The 18,528-nt window shown below is 42.9% G+C and overlaps 1 protein-coding gene across 2 annotated transcripts in view; it reads left to right on the top strand.

Moving 5' to 3' along the window:
• BMP5 (bone morphogenetic protein 5) overlaps positions 1-18,528 on the top strand; it is a 195,899-nt gene that overhangs the window by 171,389 nt on the left and 5,982 nt on the right. Inside the window, exons 4-6 of one of the 2 annotated variants that reach the window (XM_056565752.1) lie at positions 9,330-9,527; positions 12,153-12,229; positions 17,634-17,744. In XM_056565752.1, the coding sequence (XP_056421727.1) occupies positions 9,330-9,527; positions 12,153-12,229; positions 17,634-17,744 (386 nt within the window). The remainder of the gene's footprint in view (positions 1-9,329; positions 9,528-12,152; positions 12,230-17,633; positions 17,745-18,528) is intronic. The other variant, XM_056565753.1, reaches the window with a different exon arrangement.

Here is an 18,528-nt window from a genome sequence, read left to right as displayed (position 1 = left end):
TTGAACTTGGTTAAACTTTACTTAAAGACTTGTGGTACATGCAATGAAGAGTAACAGTCTCATTAATACAGTCTCTATACACCTCAGTGACTGACAGTGGTTGCGGACCTTGACTTTTTATATAAGTCTCAGAATTTAGGGTAATTTGCAAAGATCCGTCCGGATTTAGCGGTTAGATATGGTCCGGTGATCTTGCAGAGTGCGTAGGGATTGATTACACTCACAGTTTAGTAAAAATCAGCCGTCGCCACAAGGCTCGGGCCTAAACTCACTGATGACAGCAGCGCAGATCCTTTGCTGTCAACAGCCCAGGAACAAGAGAGCGAGCCATGGCCGCCGCGCCCTTATATGGGCAGGGACGGGCCTTTTTGGATTGGTCCATGGTCAGCTGTCACTCACCATTACATACCTGATGGGTGAACACCTGACTTCCTCCAAAGGTCCTATACACAGAAACCATAGAGTCTTTGGAATGCATCACGTGACCCGCAGGTCCTGCGACACTAACTAGGTAAATACACTTACTATACAAATATATACACATTAAATTTAAATCATTTGAATTACAAAAGGGGTGACAAGGGGCTAGCTAATAATGAGGACCCCACCTACACCTAGGGACTCTGACTTTGGGGACCTCACCACAAGGCTACGGATGCAATCCCGTGCCGGGACACCACATATGCATGGACCATGGCTTCCACATGCTTACTCCAAGATCGCTTCTCAACCTGCTTGAGAGTCCCTAGCATGTCTAGGAGGGTCCTATTGAACCGTTCTTGCTGTGCATCACCCTCTGGATGATAAGGTGTGGTTCTGGACTTGTGCAAGTGTAACCTGTCCAACAGTTCCCTGATTAACTTGCTCTTAATGTCGCTACCTTGATCAGAGTGTATCCAATTGGGTAGTCCATAGTGTATAAAATACTTCTGCCAAAGGACTTTGGCTACAGTCACAGCCTTTTGATCTTTCGTGGGGAAAGTTTGAACATATCTTGTAAAGTGATGTTACCACCAGCACATTCCCAATTCCTGCTGTATTATTTTTATACAGAGAAAGTCCATGCGCACAAGATCCAGGGGTCCTGTACTTTTCAGATTACCCATAGGGGCAGCTCTCACAGGGAGGGTCTTCCTCTGGATACACCTTCTGCAGGTCTTTACATGTTGTTCGACGTGTTCCCTCATGCGAGGCAGGTACAACCGATCTTGTACTAGGCCATAGGTCTTGTCCACCCTGAGATGCCCATGTTGATCGTGGAGGGCTCTCAGGACCATGCCCCGGTATCTGTGTAGTAGTACCTATTGTTTTCTGCCAGGGTGATCATGATATTTCCCAACCTGATAGAGGACTCCATCTGCCAGGCGTAGTCGGCTCCATTCTCTTCGGTATTTCAGGCTGAAACTGTAGTTTGACAAGGCAGCCAGCCATCTATGTCCTGTGGCATCCAGCTTGGCTGTAGCCTGAATGTAGGTGAGTGGATTGCTATCAGTCCTTACTTCAAATGTTGCTCCATACAAACAGTCATGCAGCTTATCCACGATGGCCCACTAGAGTGCCAGAAATTCCAACTTATGAACTGGATAGTTCTTCTCAGCACCCGTAAGACTTCTACTTATGTAAGCCACTGGTCTTAATCCTTCTGGATAACTTCAGTGCAATATGCCCCCTAGGCCTTCAATACTGGCATCCACATGGAGGATATATGGTTTCTCAGGGTCTGCATATGCCAAAACAGGAGCTTCTGTAAGTATCTTCTTCAATGCCAGAAAAGCCTCTTCACATCCTGAAGTCCATTTCTCTCCAAAGGGATCTTTAAGACATGGTGCCTTAGCACCCCCTACATCAAAGGTAATCTTTAGCAGGTCATGTAACTCTGGGGCAATCTTTGAGTCGTCTTTCACGAAGCTTTGATAGGAACCACAGAAACCAAAGAAGGCCCTCAATTCGCTGATGTTATTGGGTATTGGCCAATTCAACACTGCTTCAATCTTAGCTGGGTCTGTGGCTACTCCTTCAACAGAGATTATATGCCCTGACAGAGTTCCGGGCAAACCGGCATTTGTCCACTGATAATTTCACGCCCTCTGCTTAAAGTCGATCCAGCACCTTCAACAACCTCTGTTCATGCTCCTCTGGTTTTGTTTCAAGGGCTAGTGGCTAGTCGTTGGCACTCTTTCCCTAGGACAGGGTTGACCTCCATCAGTCGGGCTAAAGAAACATCTCCCACTTCTGTTGGGTAGGCCCTGAATACATTCTGTACCATCTTTGCATCTTGGCTGCAGGGCATATGAGAGCTTCCAGCTCCATAGGACAAATCATTCTGGTGTTTAACTGGGGAATAATTAAGGTCACTTTTATGCATCCCTCCACGGGTTGAGCTTGAGGCCTCCGCCTCCGCCACATAGCTGAATCTCTCCTGCCGGTTCCATGGGAATGTGTTTCAAATGATGTTCATAGAAGTCCTTATAGATGATGGTTACTTGAGACCCTGTATCTAGCAATGCTGAAGCATAAATTCCCTCCATTTGAACGTGTATCAAGGATTTAGGCCCAATCTTGGCCCCTATGGATAGACTATGTGCAGGCCTGTTCTCCCCTCTCTTCTAAGACCTGGTCATTTGAGTCTCCTCGAGCTCGGTTGCCAGCACATCCACATCTACCTCCATGTAATTTCAGGGCATTGCCGCTGAAAATGCCTTGACTTTGCACATTTAAACAGTCCCCTCAGCGGAGTGAATCCTCAGGAAACAGCTTCCTCGGAGTCTTTCTGTGTTGCCCCCCCACTTCCAGGAGAAGGATCTGCTCTCTCTGGTAGTGATTTGCATAAAAGCTCCAATTCAGCCACCTTCTTCCTAAGGGCTAACAAGTTCTGTATCCTCTTTCTCTTTCCGTAGAGGAGGGGGACACATCTGGTCTTCCAATTTCCTGGCTGTATTTATTAATGTGGAATAGGGCAGAACTTTATCATCCAACTTGGCTCTCAGCAGAATCATAACTGGATTATTGGTCAAACCACCTCTATGAATTTGCTTAGATAGCCGAGCATCCAACACAGAGGTGGTGACTACTGAGCAATAGCTGTAAACAGTTGATATAGTCAGTGGCTTTTTCATGTTCCTTCTGCTTAGTGGATAGGAACTTAACCAACAGATCATCCAAATCTTCTGATTTTCCATAAGCGTCCTGTAAAATTTGCAGATAGTCTTGCACAGTAGCTTGTCCATTCACTCCCTTGCACAGTCTTATCATGTCTGTAGCTGGAAAATGAAGACTCTCCACCAACCGTTGTTTCTTTATGGTATCGGTACAAGACCATTCCTACAACAATTGCATAGCATTATTCTCCCAGACCTCAAAAGGCTCTGCTCCGGGAGGGACAGGCTGATTAACGGAAAACACCTTTAATTTTCGGTAACTATGGGTGTGGTTTGCTGTCACTATGGCCTCTGAGAGCTTTTGTAGTATGTAAGATACATCACTACTTCTTGTAGACGTGCTACTCAATACAGGGCTGTCTTTTTTTCTGTAATGTTGGAGATGGGGAAGACTGTGTTTTAGGAGTAATCATCCACTGTTCTCTAGTAAGGCAGGCAGCTTGTTTAGGAATGTCTCCAGCCTTTCCAGAGATGGGAGGCAGGAGCTTTTCTGCATCATAGTCTTTTGGTTCTTTCTTATCAGGGAGGGAATACACTAAGGAGCATCCTTCATCTGTGGCTCCATACAAATGAATGTTGATAGCCCTTTCATGGTCTCTCAGATCTGTATGACAATATATTAACATGTACATTTGGCCATCAGGATCTTGCAGGGTATCCCTGACAGGCGCCATTTCTGTTCCCAGTTGGATTTCCATACACAAGATGACATGGTTCATCTCACAGCAGGGTGGTACTTGGCATAATACTACAGCTTGCTTTAATGGTACATTCCTTTGCTGAGCCCACTCTGTTGCAAAGGAGGGAGTGGCCCGGGGACTTAACTTATTCTCACTGGCTGTACCCCAATTTACTTTCTCAGTAGGGCCTCCATATGTAGCAGGTTTTTGGGAGTGCCCCCCTAGTGTCTTTGGCATCCCTTACCCTAGCTACCTCACTACGCCTGACAGGCAGATCCTGAGCCTCTGCTGTCTGGAAGCGGGGGTACATATCTGCAGCAGTGCCTCCACCCAGTGGAGCATCCGGGGTAGGGATGTGGGGTCCCACTGGGGACATACTTGGTACAATGAGACTGAAACAGCCTAATGTGGACTAACTTTATATAGTAAGTAGCAAATTAACAACATACATAGGATACTACAATAGTGTAACACAGTTAGGAATGCAATGTGGATTTTCCTCACCCACCCACTAGCACATATGCGACCCACCCCCTTATCTTCACCGTTGGTGCACATAGGAGTGTTGGGGCCCTTATAAGTCCTGCTCCGCAGAGTCACTGAAGCAGCCTGCACTGTGTAACATCCACACTGGACCTCAGAGTCTTTACTTTGAGTAAGGAGACAGATGCCCTGTAATGGAACAGGGAAGAGGCTTTAGGCTTACCCTCAGACCATTAACTAGGCCAGTTCAGCAAAAGTCTCCTCTCACTGTATTCACCAGATGTCTGGACTCAGTGCTTGTCTCTGCCAGTAGATCTCTCTGTCAGCTAGTGTGGTCCTGTGCGAAGCAAGTTCTCTCAGCTAGGTGCTATCTCTGTGGTGCAGCCTCTCACAGCTTTTTTCTCTGGCTAAGCTTGTGGTCATCTGAGCAAATCCTCTGGGCACAGGACCTGTGTGATGTCACAATCATATGACAGAAGTCTCCACCAATCAGCATTATCTCTCATGAAATGGCTGCCAATCATGTGATCACAGCTCCAGTCTTATTAACAGCATACTAGTTCATTTGTGGTCTCCATCCACCATCTACTGGATATTCCACCAAATTGTTTGGAACACCATGAGCACAATTCAATCAAATTTTTTTTTTCAATTCATAACCATTGATAAGACTTGGGTCTACCTCTATACTCCTGGGACCAAAGAAAAGTTAAGACAAAGTTTATTTTATTCCTCATTCCCAACCTGGATCTCAAATTATGGGGCACACATGGTATATACAGTGCCAAAGACTTGATCAGTCCTATGGGTGACGTTAATTTTCCCTACCTGCGCGAGACTTACCATTTGCCGCATAAAAAATTCTTTAAAGCTCTACAACTTAGGAGTTTGATAACCACTAGTTTTACAGAAGCACACAAAATGCCTGCTACCTGCCGTAGATACCTGAATAGCGACTCACACACAGAGAGAGGGATCACTTTTTTTTACATCTTACTGCACGACAAGAGAACTGTTCTTAAGCAACGCTTTATGGTTAAATGGGAGAAGGACATTGGCCGGGAATTCACCTTAGCACAGTGGACAAAAACCTTTAACTACAAACACAACTTCTTTAGAGCCACCAACCACCAAGAGGCGGTCGCTAAAACTATCTACAGATGGTATTTTACCCCGTCAAGACTACACTTAATAACACCGTCCTGTTTGTGCTGGAGAGACTGTGGAGAGGTCGGAAGTCTCTTTCATTTGCTTTGGAGCTGTCCAAAAATTAAACATTTGTGGAGAGGTGTGGAGTTGCTGGTCCAAAGGCTGACACAGGTTAAACACTCCCTGAACCCTGAAACGGCTCTATTACTGATAGATTTAGATATCTTCTCCCAGGACGTCCGAATGCCCCTTGCTCAGCTATTCATGTCCACAAAGTTGTTGCTGGCTAGACAATGGAAATCTGACCGCATTCCTACCCTGTGTGAAGTTGTCAACTTAGTTAACCTTACCTGTGACTATGAGAGAGCGTTCGCGTTTGCACACAACACTGTTCATAAATATCAGAGACAATGGGAGGAGGTCTGGTTGTCAAGCCCTCATTGCCCTCAGGGGCCTAGGGCTGGACCTGTTTGAGAGTTCTGAGATATGTTACTATTTCTCTACCTATATGTTATTTGAATATGTTTTCATTTGACATCACTGTCATTTTGTACTGATGTTGATGTACATTACTTTTATGTACTTTTCCTTGTGCTTTCCCCTGTTTACTTTCACAATGATGATAATTGTGTTGTTTTCTGAAATATTTCAAAATAAAAACCTTTTGGAATGAAAAAAAAAAGTTTATTTTATTAATAGTTAAATTTTATTAATATTTATTAATAAAATAGCCATGTTTGATAAGAAAACAAAGTGCTGTTTCATCAAGACAATGCAGTTCACACTTCATTCATTCTGATGGCTAAAATCAATTTATAAAAATTTTAATTGCTTTCCCATCAACCATACTCCCCAGATTTAGATCTGTGTACCTTCTGCGTCTTTTAAAATCGCACAAAATCTCACAAAAACTAAGTGAAAAGAGAATAGCAAATGATAAGGAATCAATACTATTAACCCCTTAAGTACCAAGCCCATTTTCACCTTAAGGACCAGGCCAATTATATTTTAGCGTTTTCGATTTTTTCTCCTCGCCTTCTAAAATCCATAACTATTTTTTATGTTTACGCCATTCACCGTATGGGATGATTAATATTATATTTTGATAGTATGGACATTTACACACGCGGTGATACCAAATATGTTTATTTTAAAAAAATTACGCTTTTTGGGGGTAAAATGGGAAGAACTGAACATTTTTATTGGGGGAGGGGATTTTTCACTTTTTTTTACTTTTTATTTTTACATTTTTCAACTTTTATTTTACACTTTTTATGTCATCATAGGGGACTATCTATAGCAATCCTTTGATTGCTAATACTGTTCAGTGCTATGTATAGGACACAGCACTGATCAGTATTATCGGTCATCTTCTGCTCTGGTCTGCTCGATCGCAGACCAGAGCAGAAGACCCCGGGAGACGGCCAGAGCTAGGTGAGGGGACCTCTGGTCACCATGCTGGATGATCGGATTGGCGCGGCAGCGCTGCGGGCAATCCGATCATCCATTCAAAGTACCGCACTGCCGCAGATGCCGTGATCTGTATTGATCACGGCATCTGAGAGGTTAATGGCGGACATCCACGCGATCGCAAATGTCGGCCATTACGGGCGGGTCCCCGGCTGCTACTAGCAGCCATAACCTGCCGTGTATTACGCAAGCACCGTGTCGATGCTCGCGGTCATACACAGGACGTAAATGTTCGTCTTGGTGCAGGAAGTCCCGGCAAACCAGGACGTACGTTTACGTCCGTGGTCGTTAAGGGGTTAATAGCTATTTTTAGGTATTTGACAAATCGACCTTTCAGCCTGGATGGAATAACTGTTAGTAAATTGTTGGGAAAGTTGGCCTAAATAAAACATTTTGAAAAAATCCTACAAATGAAACCAAAATATGTTGTTTTATTATTCAAACCAGTAACTTTTCATTCTGCCCTCGTACTGGAATAGTGGCTTTTTTTTTAGCCAGAGCAAACCAGATTGTAAGGACACAGTTCAAGGTATAACATATACATACCAAAAAAATATTGTTAACATGTAGGCCCTAAATTTGAGTGGTTAAATATTTCATTTAATTCTAATGAGAAAAATGTTCCATGCTGATGGGGCCCAAAAGGATATACTTTAAGCTGGTCCTACACATTAGATAGATTTGGCTAAATATTGTTCCACTAATGCCTTGCCCTCCTGTTCCTCCTAAGCATGCCTATTTATTTAAGTAAGGAGAAGACAGAAATATGCAGACACATCAGGGAACAAAGTTTTGTGCAGTACACAACATTATGAACTGACCCTGCCAAAGCTAGCGAGGATCACTTTATGTATATGACTAAAATAATATTATATTATTATAATTGAAGAGGCATAGGCAACCTTTGGCACTGCAGATGTTTTGGACTACATCTCCCATGATGCCCTTATAGCTAAAATGCTGTCAAAGCATTGTGGGAGATATAGTCCAAAACATCTGCAGTGCTGAAGGTTGCCTATGCCTGTAATAGAATGTGGAGGGATTTTAGTTCAGAAACAGTTCACTTCTATTTGTAATAAAGTTATTATCAAAAGACATTGAAAAATCCTTAAGCCTAATGCATATGACCATGTACATGACCATGTATTTGCTTTTCTTTGACTTGAATAAAGCCAAAATATAACACATATAAGCATATCGTATTTTCCTATACCTATACATTTTTTTTTGTCCTATGCATGACATCTACATTTCCTTAAAGGAGTACTCCGGCCCGCACTTTTTTCCTTTTATCCCGTCCGGGCTGCAAAATAAAAGAAAACACACTTTCTCTTACCTGCCAACGAGCCCCCGGAGATCCGGTACACACCGGTACAGGTGTTCGGTCCCCGGGCTGTATTCTTCTTACTTCCTGTTAGCCCGACACGTCACACGGAGCTTCAGCCTATCACCGGCAGCAGCGATGTCCCGCCTCGGCTGGTGATAGGCTGAAGCTCCGTGTGACGTGCCGGGCTAACAGGAAGTAAGAAGAATACAGCCCGGGGACCGAACACCTGTACCCGAGTGTACCGGAGCTCCGGGGGCTCGTTGGCAGGTAAGAGAAAGTGTGTTTTCTTTTATTTTGCAGCCCGGACGGGATAAAAGGAAAAAAGTGCGCGCCGGAGTACTCCTTTAAAGGAGTTCTCTGGTAACAGAAAGTTATACAGATCTGTGAGTTACTTCAATTTAAAATCTTAAGGAACTGTTCAGAGCAGGAAAGGTTTTCTATGGCGATTTGTTCATGCTCTGGACAGTTCCTGACACAGACAGAGGTGTCAACAGAGAGCACTGTGGGCAGACTGGAAAGAATTGCACAACTTCCTCTGTAGTATACAGCATCTGATGAGTACTGGAAGGATTACATTTTTTAATAAGAAGTAATTTACAAATCGGTTTAACTTTCTGGCAGGAGTTGATTTGAAAACATTTGTTCTCCACTGGAGTACCCCTTTAAAGGGGTACTCCGGTGCTAAGACATCTTATCCCCTATCCAAAGGATAGGGGATAAGATGTCTGACTGCGGGGGTCCCGCCGCTGGGGACCCCCGTGATCTTCCACTCTGCACCCCGTTAGCATCAGCTGCCGGAGCCTGCTCGCTCCGGATCTGATTACTTGCGATCACAGGGACGGAGCATAGTGACGTCACTGCTCCGCCCCGTGTGATGTCACGGCTCCGCCCCCTCAATGTAAGCCTATGGAGAGGGTGTGACCCCCTCCGTAGGCTTGCATTGAGGGGCGGAGCCGTGACATCACTATGCTCTGTCCCTGTGATCGCTAGTAATCAGACCCGGAGCAAGTTTTTTTTTGCCTAAAATTGATCATGTTTTTTTTTTTTTTTTTTTCTTTACAGGTCGGAGTGTTAATGTTAAATCAGTGGGCCTTGTTGGCAGGCATGGCCCTCAGTCAAAGCAACCTTTTCTAGTTGCTTTCTTTAAGGCAAGTGAAGTCCTTCTTCGCTCAGTCAGAGCTGCAAATGCAAAAAGGAAAAAACAAGACAAAAATAAATCCACAGCTCAACATGATGCATCAAAGATGCCAACCAATGCAGGCAAGCAATACATTCTGAAGGACAAATGATTAATTAGGGTATTTGGATTAGTGGTCATAAAGCAATTGCCCAATAATATAGTCCAGTATGTTTTTAGTTTATATTTAGGATGTTTGCTGTGTAAGCTACTGACATACATGCTACTGTATATATGTATATATGGTGCTGTCCATTAAAGGACAAAATATGACCCCTAGCTAGTATAAATAAAAAAAATAATCATGTACCGTATATACTCGAGTATAAGCCGACCCGAGTATAAGCCGAGACCCCTAATTTCAACCCAAAATCCCAGGAAAAGTTATTGACTCGAGTATAAGCCTAGGGTGGGAAATACATCATCCCCCCCTGTCATCATCCAGACCCGTCATTAACATCTTCATCATCATCACCGCCTGTCATCATCCAGACCCTCATCATCATCACCTGTCATCATCCCACACATCCCCCCTTCATCATCCCCTTGTCATCATCCCACACATCCCCCCTTCATCATCCCCTTGTCATCATCCCACACATCCCCCCTTCATCATCCCCTTGTCATCATCCCACACATCCCCCCTTCATCATCCCCTTGTCATCATCCCACACATCCCCCTTCATCATCCCCTTGTCATCATCCCCACCCCCCTTCATCATCCCCTTGTCATCATCCCACACACCCCCCTTCATCATCCCCCCCCTTCATCATCCTCTTGTCATCATCCCACACACCCCCCTTCATCATCCTCTTCTCATCATCCGCCCTCAGTGGTCTTCAACCTGCGGACCTCCAGAGGTTTCAAAACTACAACTCCTAGCAAGCCCGGGCAGCCATCGGCTGTCCGGGTTTGCTGGGAGTTGTAGTTTTGAAACCTCCGGAGGTCCGCAGGTTGAAGACCACTGCGGCCTTCAACATAATCCAGCCCCCTCTCTCCCCCTTTAGTTCTGAGTACTCACCTCCGCTCGGCGCTGGTCCGGTCCTGCAGGGCTGTCCGGTGAGGAGGTGGTCCGGTGGGATAGTGGTTCCGGGCTGCTATCTTCACCGGGGGCGCCTCTTCTCCGCGCTTCCGGCCCGACGACGCAGAAGTACGTTGGCAATGAACGCACCTCTGCGTCGTTGTCAAGGCAACGTGACTATTCTGAGGCCGGGCCCGAAGCGCTTAGAAGAGGCCTCCCCGGTGAAGATAGCAGCCCGGAACCACTATCCCACCGGACCACCTCCTCTCCGGACAGCCCTGCAGCACCGGACCAGCGCCGAGCGGAGGTGAGTACTGTACAGAACTAAAGGGGGGTGAGAGGGGGCTGGATGATGTCGAAGGCCGCAGTGGTCTTCAACCTGCGGACCTCCGGAGGTTTCAAAACTACAACTCCCAGCAAGCCCGGACAGCCGATGGCTGTCCGGGCTTGCTGGAAGTTGTAGTTTTGAAACCTCTGGAGGTCCGCAGGTTGAAGACCACTGCGGGTGGAGAGTTCACTCGAGTATAAGCCGAGGGGGGTGTTTTCAGCACGAAAAATCGTGCTGAAAAACTCGGCTTATACTCGAGTATATACGGTAATAATGTGGTAGACTATGCTATTCTTTATACAGGATACTGCAAAATAAACATATACGTTAAATTGACATAATAGTCTATGGGTGGTTGATGCTACTGAATGGAATCTGTCAAAAACATACATTCAAGCTACAGGAGCTTTTTATAATGTATTGGTTTACTGATGCCATAACAACCTATGGATGACCAGATCCATACATTGACATCCATCATTATAGCATCCCCTCAACAGATGTCGATTGTACTTAAAGGGGTACTCCACTGGAAAAAAAAATTTTCTAAATCAACTGGTGCCAGAAAGTTAAACAGATGTGTAAATTACTTCTATTAAAAATCTTAATCCTTCCAGTACTTTTCAGCTACCGTATGTTCCACAGGAAGTTCTTTTCTTTTTGAATGTCCTTTCTGTCTGACCACATTGCTCTCTGCTGACACCTCTGTCCATAAGCCCTTAAATGGACAGAGATGTCAGCAGAGAGCACTGTGGTCAGACAGAAAGGACATTCAATAAGAAAAGAACTTGCTGTGGAACATACAGCAGCTGATAAGTACTGGAAGGATTACGATTTTTAAATAGAAGTAATTTACAAATCTGGATGAAAAATGCAGGAGCCAGCGGTATGATAAACTTCACCTTTTATTGTAATCATAGCTAAAACTTCAACATGGACGTCTCAAATACAAACAATAAAACCTCCTGGACAAGCAACATGACGCGTTTCAGGTGATGTGACCCTTCATCAGATGCATGATGCATCTGATGAAGGGTCACATGACCTGAAACGCATCACGTTGCTTGTCCAGGAGGTTTTATCGTTTGAATTTGAGACGTCCATGTCGAAGTTTTAACTTCGATTACAATAAAAGGTGAAGTTTATCATACTGCTGGCTCCTGCATTTTTCGTCCTGAGTTGGAGGCTTCTGTTTGCCGTGCGGAGGATCGGGTGAGCTGACATTCCTTGTATATAAAATTTACAAATCTGTTTAACTTTCTGGCACCAGTTGATTTAGAAAAAAATGTTTTCCAGTGGAGTACCCCTTTAAGACCAACCATTAATGTTCCTAAGCAGTTTTCTTGTTATGTTCACAGATTACAACACAAGTGAACAGAAGCAAGCTTGTAAAAAACATGAGCTTTATGTCAGCTTCCGAGACTTAGGCTGGCAGGTAAGGATGTCTTGTTCTGGTTATCTTTTCCGTTTCCTTCTCAGTATCTATCATCAATATTGTTAACAAGTTAAAACTGTGGTCTGAAAATGTATAAAAGTTCACTTAATAAATTACCCAGCTTATTGTATAAAGCTAATACAGAAATGTCCAGCTCATCCTATGTAGACTTCAGCACTCCTATCCCTACTGGCTTGGAATGTGAACAACAGTGGAGAGAAAAACAGGTGATCAATCACTTGAAATAAAACTTTTATTGAGTGGATTAAAAGGATACAACACAACAGACTAGTGGAGACAGGTCACATGAAGCTCTGGACATGTATTGAATGCAATTACGCTCTTCATCACAGATGACACCCCTAACCATGTGGTCTCCTTAAATACTCAACCTAGGGGAGGGATGTCATAAGGTCATTATGCACAAATCCATCTTGGGTTGAGTGTAAATTGCTTGGGTTATTTAGAAGTAGCTATGAAATGTAATAGTTTTTGTAATGAATGTAGTCTATGTCACCGACATACTTACTTTAAGTTTGCATTTTGTACAACCAACATACTTGGAGGCCAAGCACTAGATGACATAGACAGCATTATTGGAATAACAATTCAAGAATTGTTTAACCCCTTAAGGACGCAGCTAATTTTCACCTTAAGGACGCAGCCCTTTTTTTGCAATTCTGACCACCGTCACTTTAAGCATTAATAACTCTGGGATGCTTTTACCGATTATTCTGATTCTGAGAATGTTTTTTCGTGACATATTCTACTTTATTTTAGTTGTAAATTTTCGTCGTTACTTGCACTCTTTTTTGGTGAAAATTCCCCAAATTTCATTAAAATTTTGAAAATTTTGCATTTTTCTAACTTTGAAACTCTCTGCTTGTTAAGGAAAATGGATATTCCAAATAAATGATATATTGATTCACAAACACAATATGTCTACTTTATGTTGGCATCATAAAATAGACATATTTTTACTTTTTTGAAAAAATTAGAGGGCTTCAAAGTATAGCAGCAATTTTCAAAATTTTCATGAAAATGGCAAAATCAGAAGTGACAGATGTTACAGAACTACAACTCCCAGCATGCCTGGACAGTCTAGGAATGCTGAGAGTTGTAGTTTGGCAACATCTAAAGGGCTACCGTTTGGGCACCACTGTAATAGTGGTCTCCAAACTGTGACCCTCCAGATGTTGCCAAACTACAACTCCCAGCAGTTTGGCAACCACTAGAAGGGCAGCAGTAAAGATCACTTTACTGCCCCCTTCCTCCCCCCCCCCCCACCGTCGCTTCCCTACCTGTGCTGTGATCTCCGCAGTCTCCAGCGATGATTGGCATCCCAACGCATCTTCTCCTCCAGGTACCGGCCTCCATCTTCTCCCCCCATTCTGCCCGACATCCAGGGGTGGGCAGAGTGGGGGGTTTCCATGGCAACCCCCTGTCGTGCGCTGCCATTGGTCAGAATTCATTTCTGACCAATGGCAGGAGATAGGAGGAGATCGCAGCAATGCAACCTCGCTCCTATCCCTCAGGATGATCGGGGCTGTCACTGACAGCTCTGATCATCCCTATTTTCTGGGTGATCGGGTCACCAGAGACCCGATCAGCCCAGGATAGCAGAAAATCGCATGTCTGAATTGACATGCGATTTTCTGCGATTGCCGACATGGGGGGTCTCAGGACCCCCCTCGGCGATGTGCCAGGATGCCTGCTGAATGATTTCAGCAGGCATCCCGGTCCGGTCCCCAACCGGCTAGCGGCGGGGACCGGAATTCCCACAGGCGTATGCATACGCCCCACGTCCTTAAGGACTCGGGATGCAGGGCCTATGCATACGCCCCACATCCTGAACAGGTTAATGGGATTGAAGCAATATGTTATTATGTGTAATTTTTATCCATGTGCACTAGTGTATAAGGACATTATGATTCCCCTCTACAAGGTAAAGGGCATCGTCTGTGATAAAATGTATAACCACATTTAAAACATGTCCAGAGCTTCATGTGTCCTGTCTGCACTTTGGTGTGCTGTATTTCATTTAATTGAAACAATAAAAGCTAAAGTTTTAAACCCAGTGCATCACCTGTTTTTCTCTCCACTATTTGTATAAGGCTGCATTCACATGATGTTTTAAGCCCTTCATTGGATCACACATCATCCTGTCAAAAATAGATGTAAACCTGTTACCTAGCATTAGGTCCAATTCCTAAATGTATATGCCATCAGTGCAAGATACAAATATGTGGTCAACCAGGTTGTTGAGTCCCACACAGACAGTGAATGTGTTTGGAAAATGTACCTAATGTAGTCACATTTGACTCATTAAAGTCTCTGGGCCTATCATAACACATTGGGCTACATGTAGGAATGTTTTTTTGACAGGATGCTGTTGTGTAACCTGATGTAAAACTTAAAATGCAAGAATTTGCTTTTGAAGCTGCACACACAGTGGACTAGGGCTTTACAAGTATATTCTAGGCATAACTTTCATAAATAAATTAGGTTGCTTTATACTTCCCAAAAAAAATTCTTCATGAGCCTCCAACAGTCGTAGAGGCAGAGCGCAGGGTTTGCTTTGCCCCAGGGCCACACCACCTCTCTCTAACTACGACACACAGTGTTGATTGACACACAGGGCTCTCCTTCTTGCAGCATCCCTGTAAAGTCCTGCGATGTAAGCAGAGAGAGGAAGTGCAACCCTGAAGCAGAGCGACCTTGGCTCTGCCTCTCCAACTGCTGGCCTGGCTCATTCTAAAGCTGTTTTTTGGTAAGTATAAAGTAGCCTAATTTATTTATAACGGTATGCTGAGGCTATGCTAGTGAAGCCCTAGTGCACTATGGGTGCAGCTTCACAAGCATGTTCTTGGTGCCAGTTGTGCTGTAAACTATAATGTGAATGAAGCCTTATTGGCATTTATTTATGTATACTTTGTTATTCCCTTCTTGATGGATAGTCAGCTAAAAGCTGAGCCCTGTTTCCAAATCTTCTACCTGAGCATAATTTGTATGCACAGCGCAAAAAGAAAAGAAAAAGTCTGGAAACAGGTCTTAGTGCTAGAAGCTTAGTCCTCAATGCCAATGAAACAGGGACAGGGATATGAGAGGGAGCATGGAGGCCTTCCAGTCCTCAGCACTTCAGGGGCTTGGGAACACCTTCTTGACATATAAAACCAGAGAATAAAAGCATTTTTCTATGTTGTGGAACACAGAGAAAGATATACGATATAAAAGGTATCATGTGTCTCCTTGTCCTGACAACTAACAGTATCAGCCGTTTGGAATGTAAATTGCAGCTGACAGATTTCCTTTAAACTATTAATTAATAGTTATTTTCACTACTTAATGCAAACAAGACTTCTATTTTGTTTCCATACTCTCTCCTGACAATATAACAAATCTGAATAGATATATTACATGCACTCCTTTACTTCCGGATATTATTTTATAAGTAAATGTATGTTGGTGAATATTTTTGTCTTAAAGATGTAAACATTACCCATACCTGCAATGGGACTGGAAAGCAAATGAAATCCCATTATACTGAATTTAAGCTCAGAGTCATAACCATGGATGGAACTATTGTACTAGCCAGAGAGCTCAATGCTTCACTATTTTGGTGTTGAAATGCCATAAATGTCCTAGATAGTAATACTCATTTAACTCCTTCCCGAACCATGACAGACATGTACGTCATGAGTTGGGTGAGCAAACATGATGGGGGCCCTCGGGTCCATCATTTAACCCCTTAAGGACCACGTTTTTTTTCCATTTTTGCACTTTCGTTTTTTCCTCATCACCTTCTAAAAATCATAATGCTTTAAATTTTGCTTCCTACAGACTCATATGAGGGCTTGCACCAAAATTAGTATATTTAAAATTGTCCTCTTCTGACCCCTTTAACTTTTTTTTATTATTTTGTATAAAGGGCTCATTTTCTGCGCCATGAGCTAAAGTTTTTATTGGTACCATGATTGTTTTGATCAAACTTTTTGATCACTTTTTATAAACATTTTAAGGGTATACAAAGTGACCAAAAATACAAAATTTGTGACTTTGGAATTTTTTTACGTATACGCCATTGACCGTGCAGTTTAATTAACATTATATTTTTATAGTTTGAACATTTACGCACGCGGCGATACCACATATGTTTATTTATTTTTTTGCATTTTATTTAGGAAGGGGATAAATCACATTTATTCACTTAAAAAAATTACTATTACTTGCAATCCTTTGATTGAATACACTGTTCAATGCTATGAAATAGCATAACATTGATCAGTGTAATCTGCACTCGAATGCTCAAGTCTGGATCCCAGGCTTGGAGCAATCAAATGCTGATCGGACAGCCTGGAGAACAGAAAGGCACCTCCGGCTGTTCGGGACGCCGCGATTTCACCGCAGCGATCCCGAACAACTCTGCTGCGCTAACCGGCAGTGTATTCTCCTGTTTTAGATGCCGCGGTCAACTTTGATCGCAGCATCTAAAGGGTTAATACTAGACATCAGCCCGATTGGCGATGTCCGATATTAGCCGTGGGTCCTGGTTGCTAATAGCAACCTGGAACCTGTAGATACGAAGCACGCTCACAATACGGGGTTAACAACCGTGATCTATTAAGATCACGGCATTTAAACAATAAATGCCGCTATTCCCTGGTGTCTAGTGATTCCATAGCCCCCCTGCAATGTAATTGCAGGGGGCTATGGGTTGCTAGGGAAGATGAGGCTTACCTTGCCCTCCGCATCTTCCCTGGCTCTGTGATTGCTTAAGGCTCCCTTTGGCAGACCTTAGCAATCGAGCACAGATTTCATGGATCAAAGTAATGCAATAGCTTTTGGTTACATTACATCCCCCAAAAAAGCTATAAAAAGAGATCAGAAAGACAGAAATACCCCAAAAACTAAAACAAAAAACAAAACAAAGCCCTAACAGAGCTCCGTAGGTGGAAAAATAAAAAAGTTATAGGGGTTAGAACATGGTAGTGAACAAAGTTTTTTTTCATTGTAGTTTTATATCATTGGAATCGTACTGACCCATAGAATAAATGTGACGTGTCATATTTACCATATTTTGAACTCTGAAAAAATTATTACCCTACAAAATTGTGTAATTCCATATTTATTTTTAATTTTACCCTAAATAGATTTTTTTTATGGCTTTGTAATACATTGTATGATACAAAAAAGTGTATCAGTGGAAAGTACAACTCATCATGCAGAAAATGAGCCCTAATATAAGTCGAAAAAATAAAAACGTTATGGGTCTTAGAAGTAAGGGTGAAAAAAAGCCAGAAAAAATGTGCGGGGTCCTGAAGGGGTTAAGTAAGAGTAAATATGTTTTCCTAATTTTTTATTTTTTTTTGTGTGTGTGTTGTGTGTTGTGTATTCCTTATTACAGGATTGGATTATAGCTCCAGAAGGTTATGCAGCTTTCTATTGTGATGGGGAGTGCTCATTTCCACTCAATGCTCATATGAATGCCACAAACCATGCCATAGTGCAAACATTGGTGAGTAAATCTAAACCTTATATAAAAAAATGCTAATTAAAAAAAGATGTAGCTTTACAGAAGAGTTTTCAGAAGATTCATTATTGTAGCTTGTAACAGTTCAAATTTCCCAATTTTGTCTCTTACCACTATGGTAACTTACCGCAGCAGCTAGATGTTACATTATTCTTGCCAAGATTTCTTAAAATGTGGGTAAAAAATGCAAAGTTCTTTTAATTTTGTGGCCTTTTTAAATAAAGGCATAACTCACACATTGATTTTTCCTTTTTTCTCAGTTGACTTCAATCGGATATGTACGGTTCCTTATTTTACTTTTAGATTCTCTTAGAACCACTTCCATAAATATACCATGTTTGTTGATTTCTCCCTAAGTTGCATGCATTTACATACATTTCCTTCACCTCATATTTGTGGAATATGGTGGTATCTTAGTAAAAAAAAAAATCCAACTTTATATCATATATCTTTATATTATATGGCCATGTACTTTAAAAAATGGACCTGTGAGCAGGAAAACAGGGGTGTAAAGAACTATAAGTTGGTTATCAGGGCTAGTCATAGACATTCCTTTTATATCTCTATAGTCCTTTTCAGCCCTGAAATATAAGCCTTTTATGTAAATGAGGCTCAAATGCCAAGGGGTTATTCCCTAGTATGGTAAAAACCCAGACAAGTCCAGCCCATGTCCTCTTTTTTACCACCTCTGTACCTTCTTGCATCAGCCTACCCTACCTGAGCATTTGCCTTGCTGGGGAAAGCCTCCTGGGCTATTGAGACTTACTTA

Source organism: Hyla sarda, chromosome 3 (assembly GCF_029499605.1).
Source record: "Hyla sarda isolate aHylSar1 chromosome 3, aHylSar1.hap1, whole genome shotgun sequence".
Classification (NCBI taxonomy): domain Eukaryota; kingdom Metazoa; phylum Chordata; class Amphibia; order Anura; family Hylidae; genus Hyla; species Hyla sarda.
This window is presented reverse-complemented; position numbering and strand designations above follow the sequence as displayed.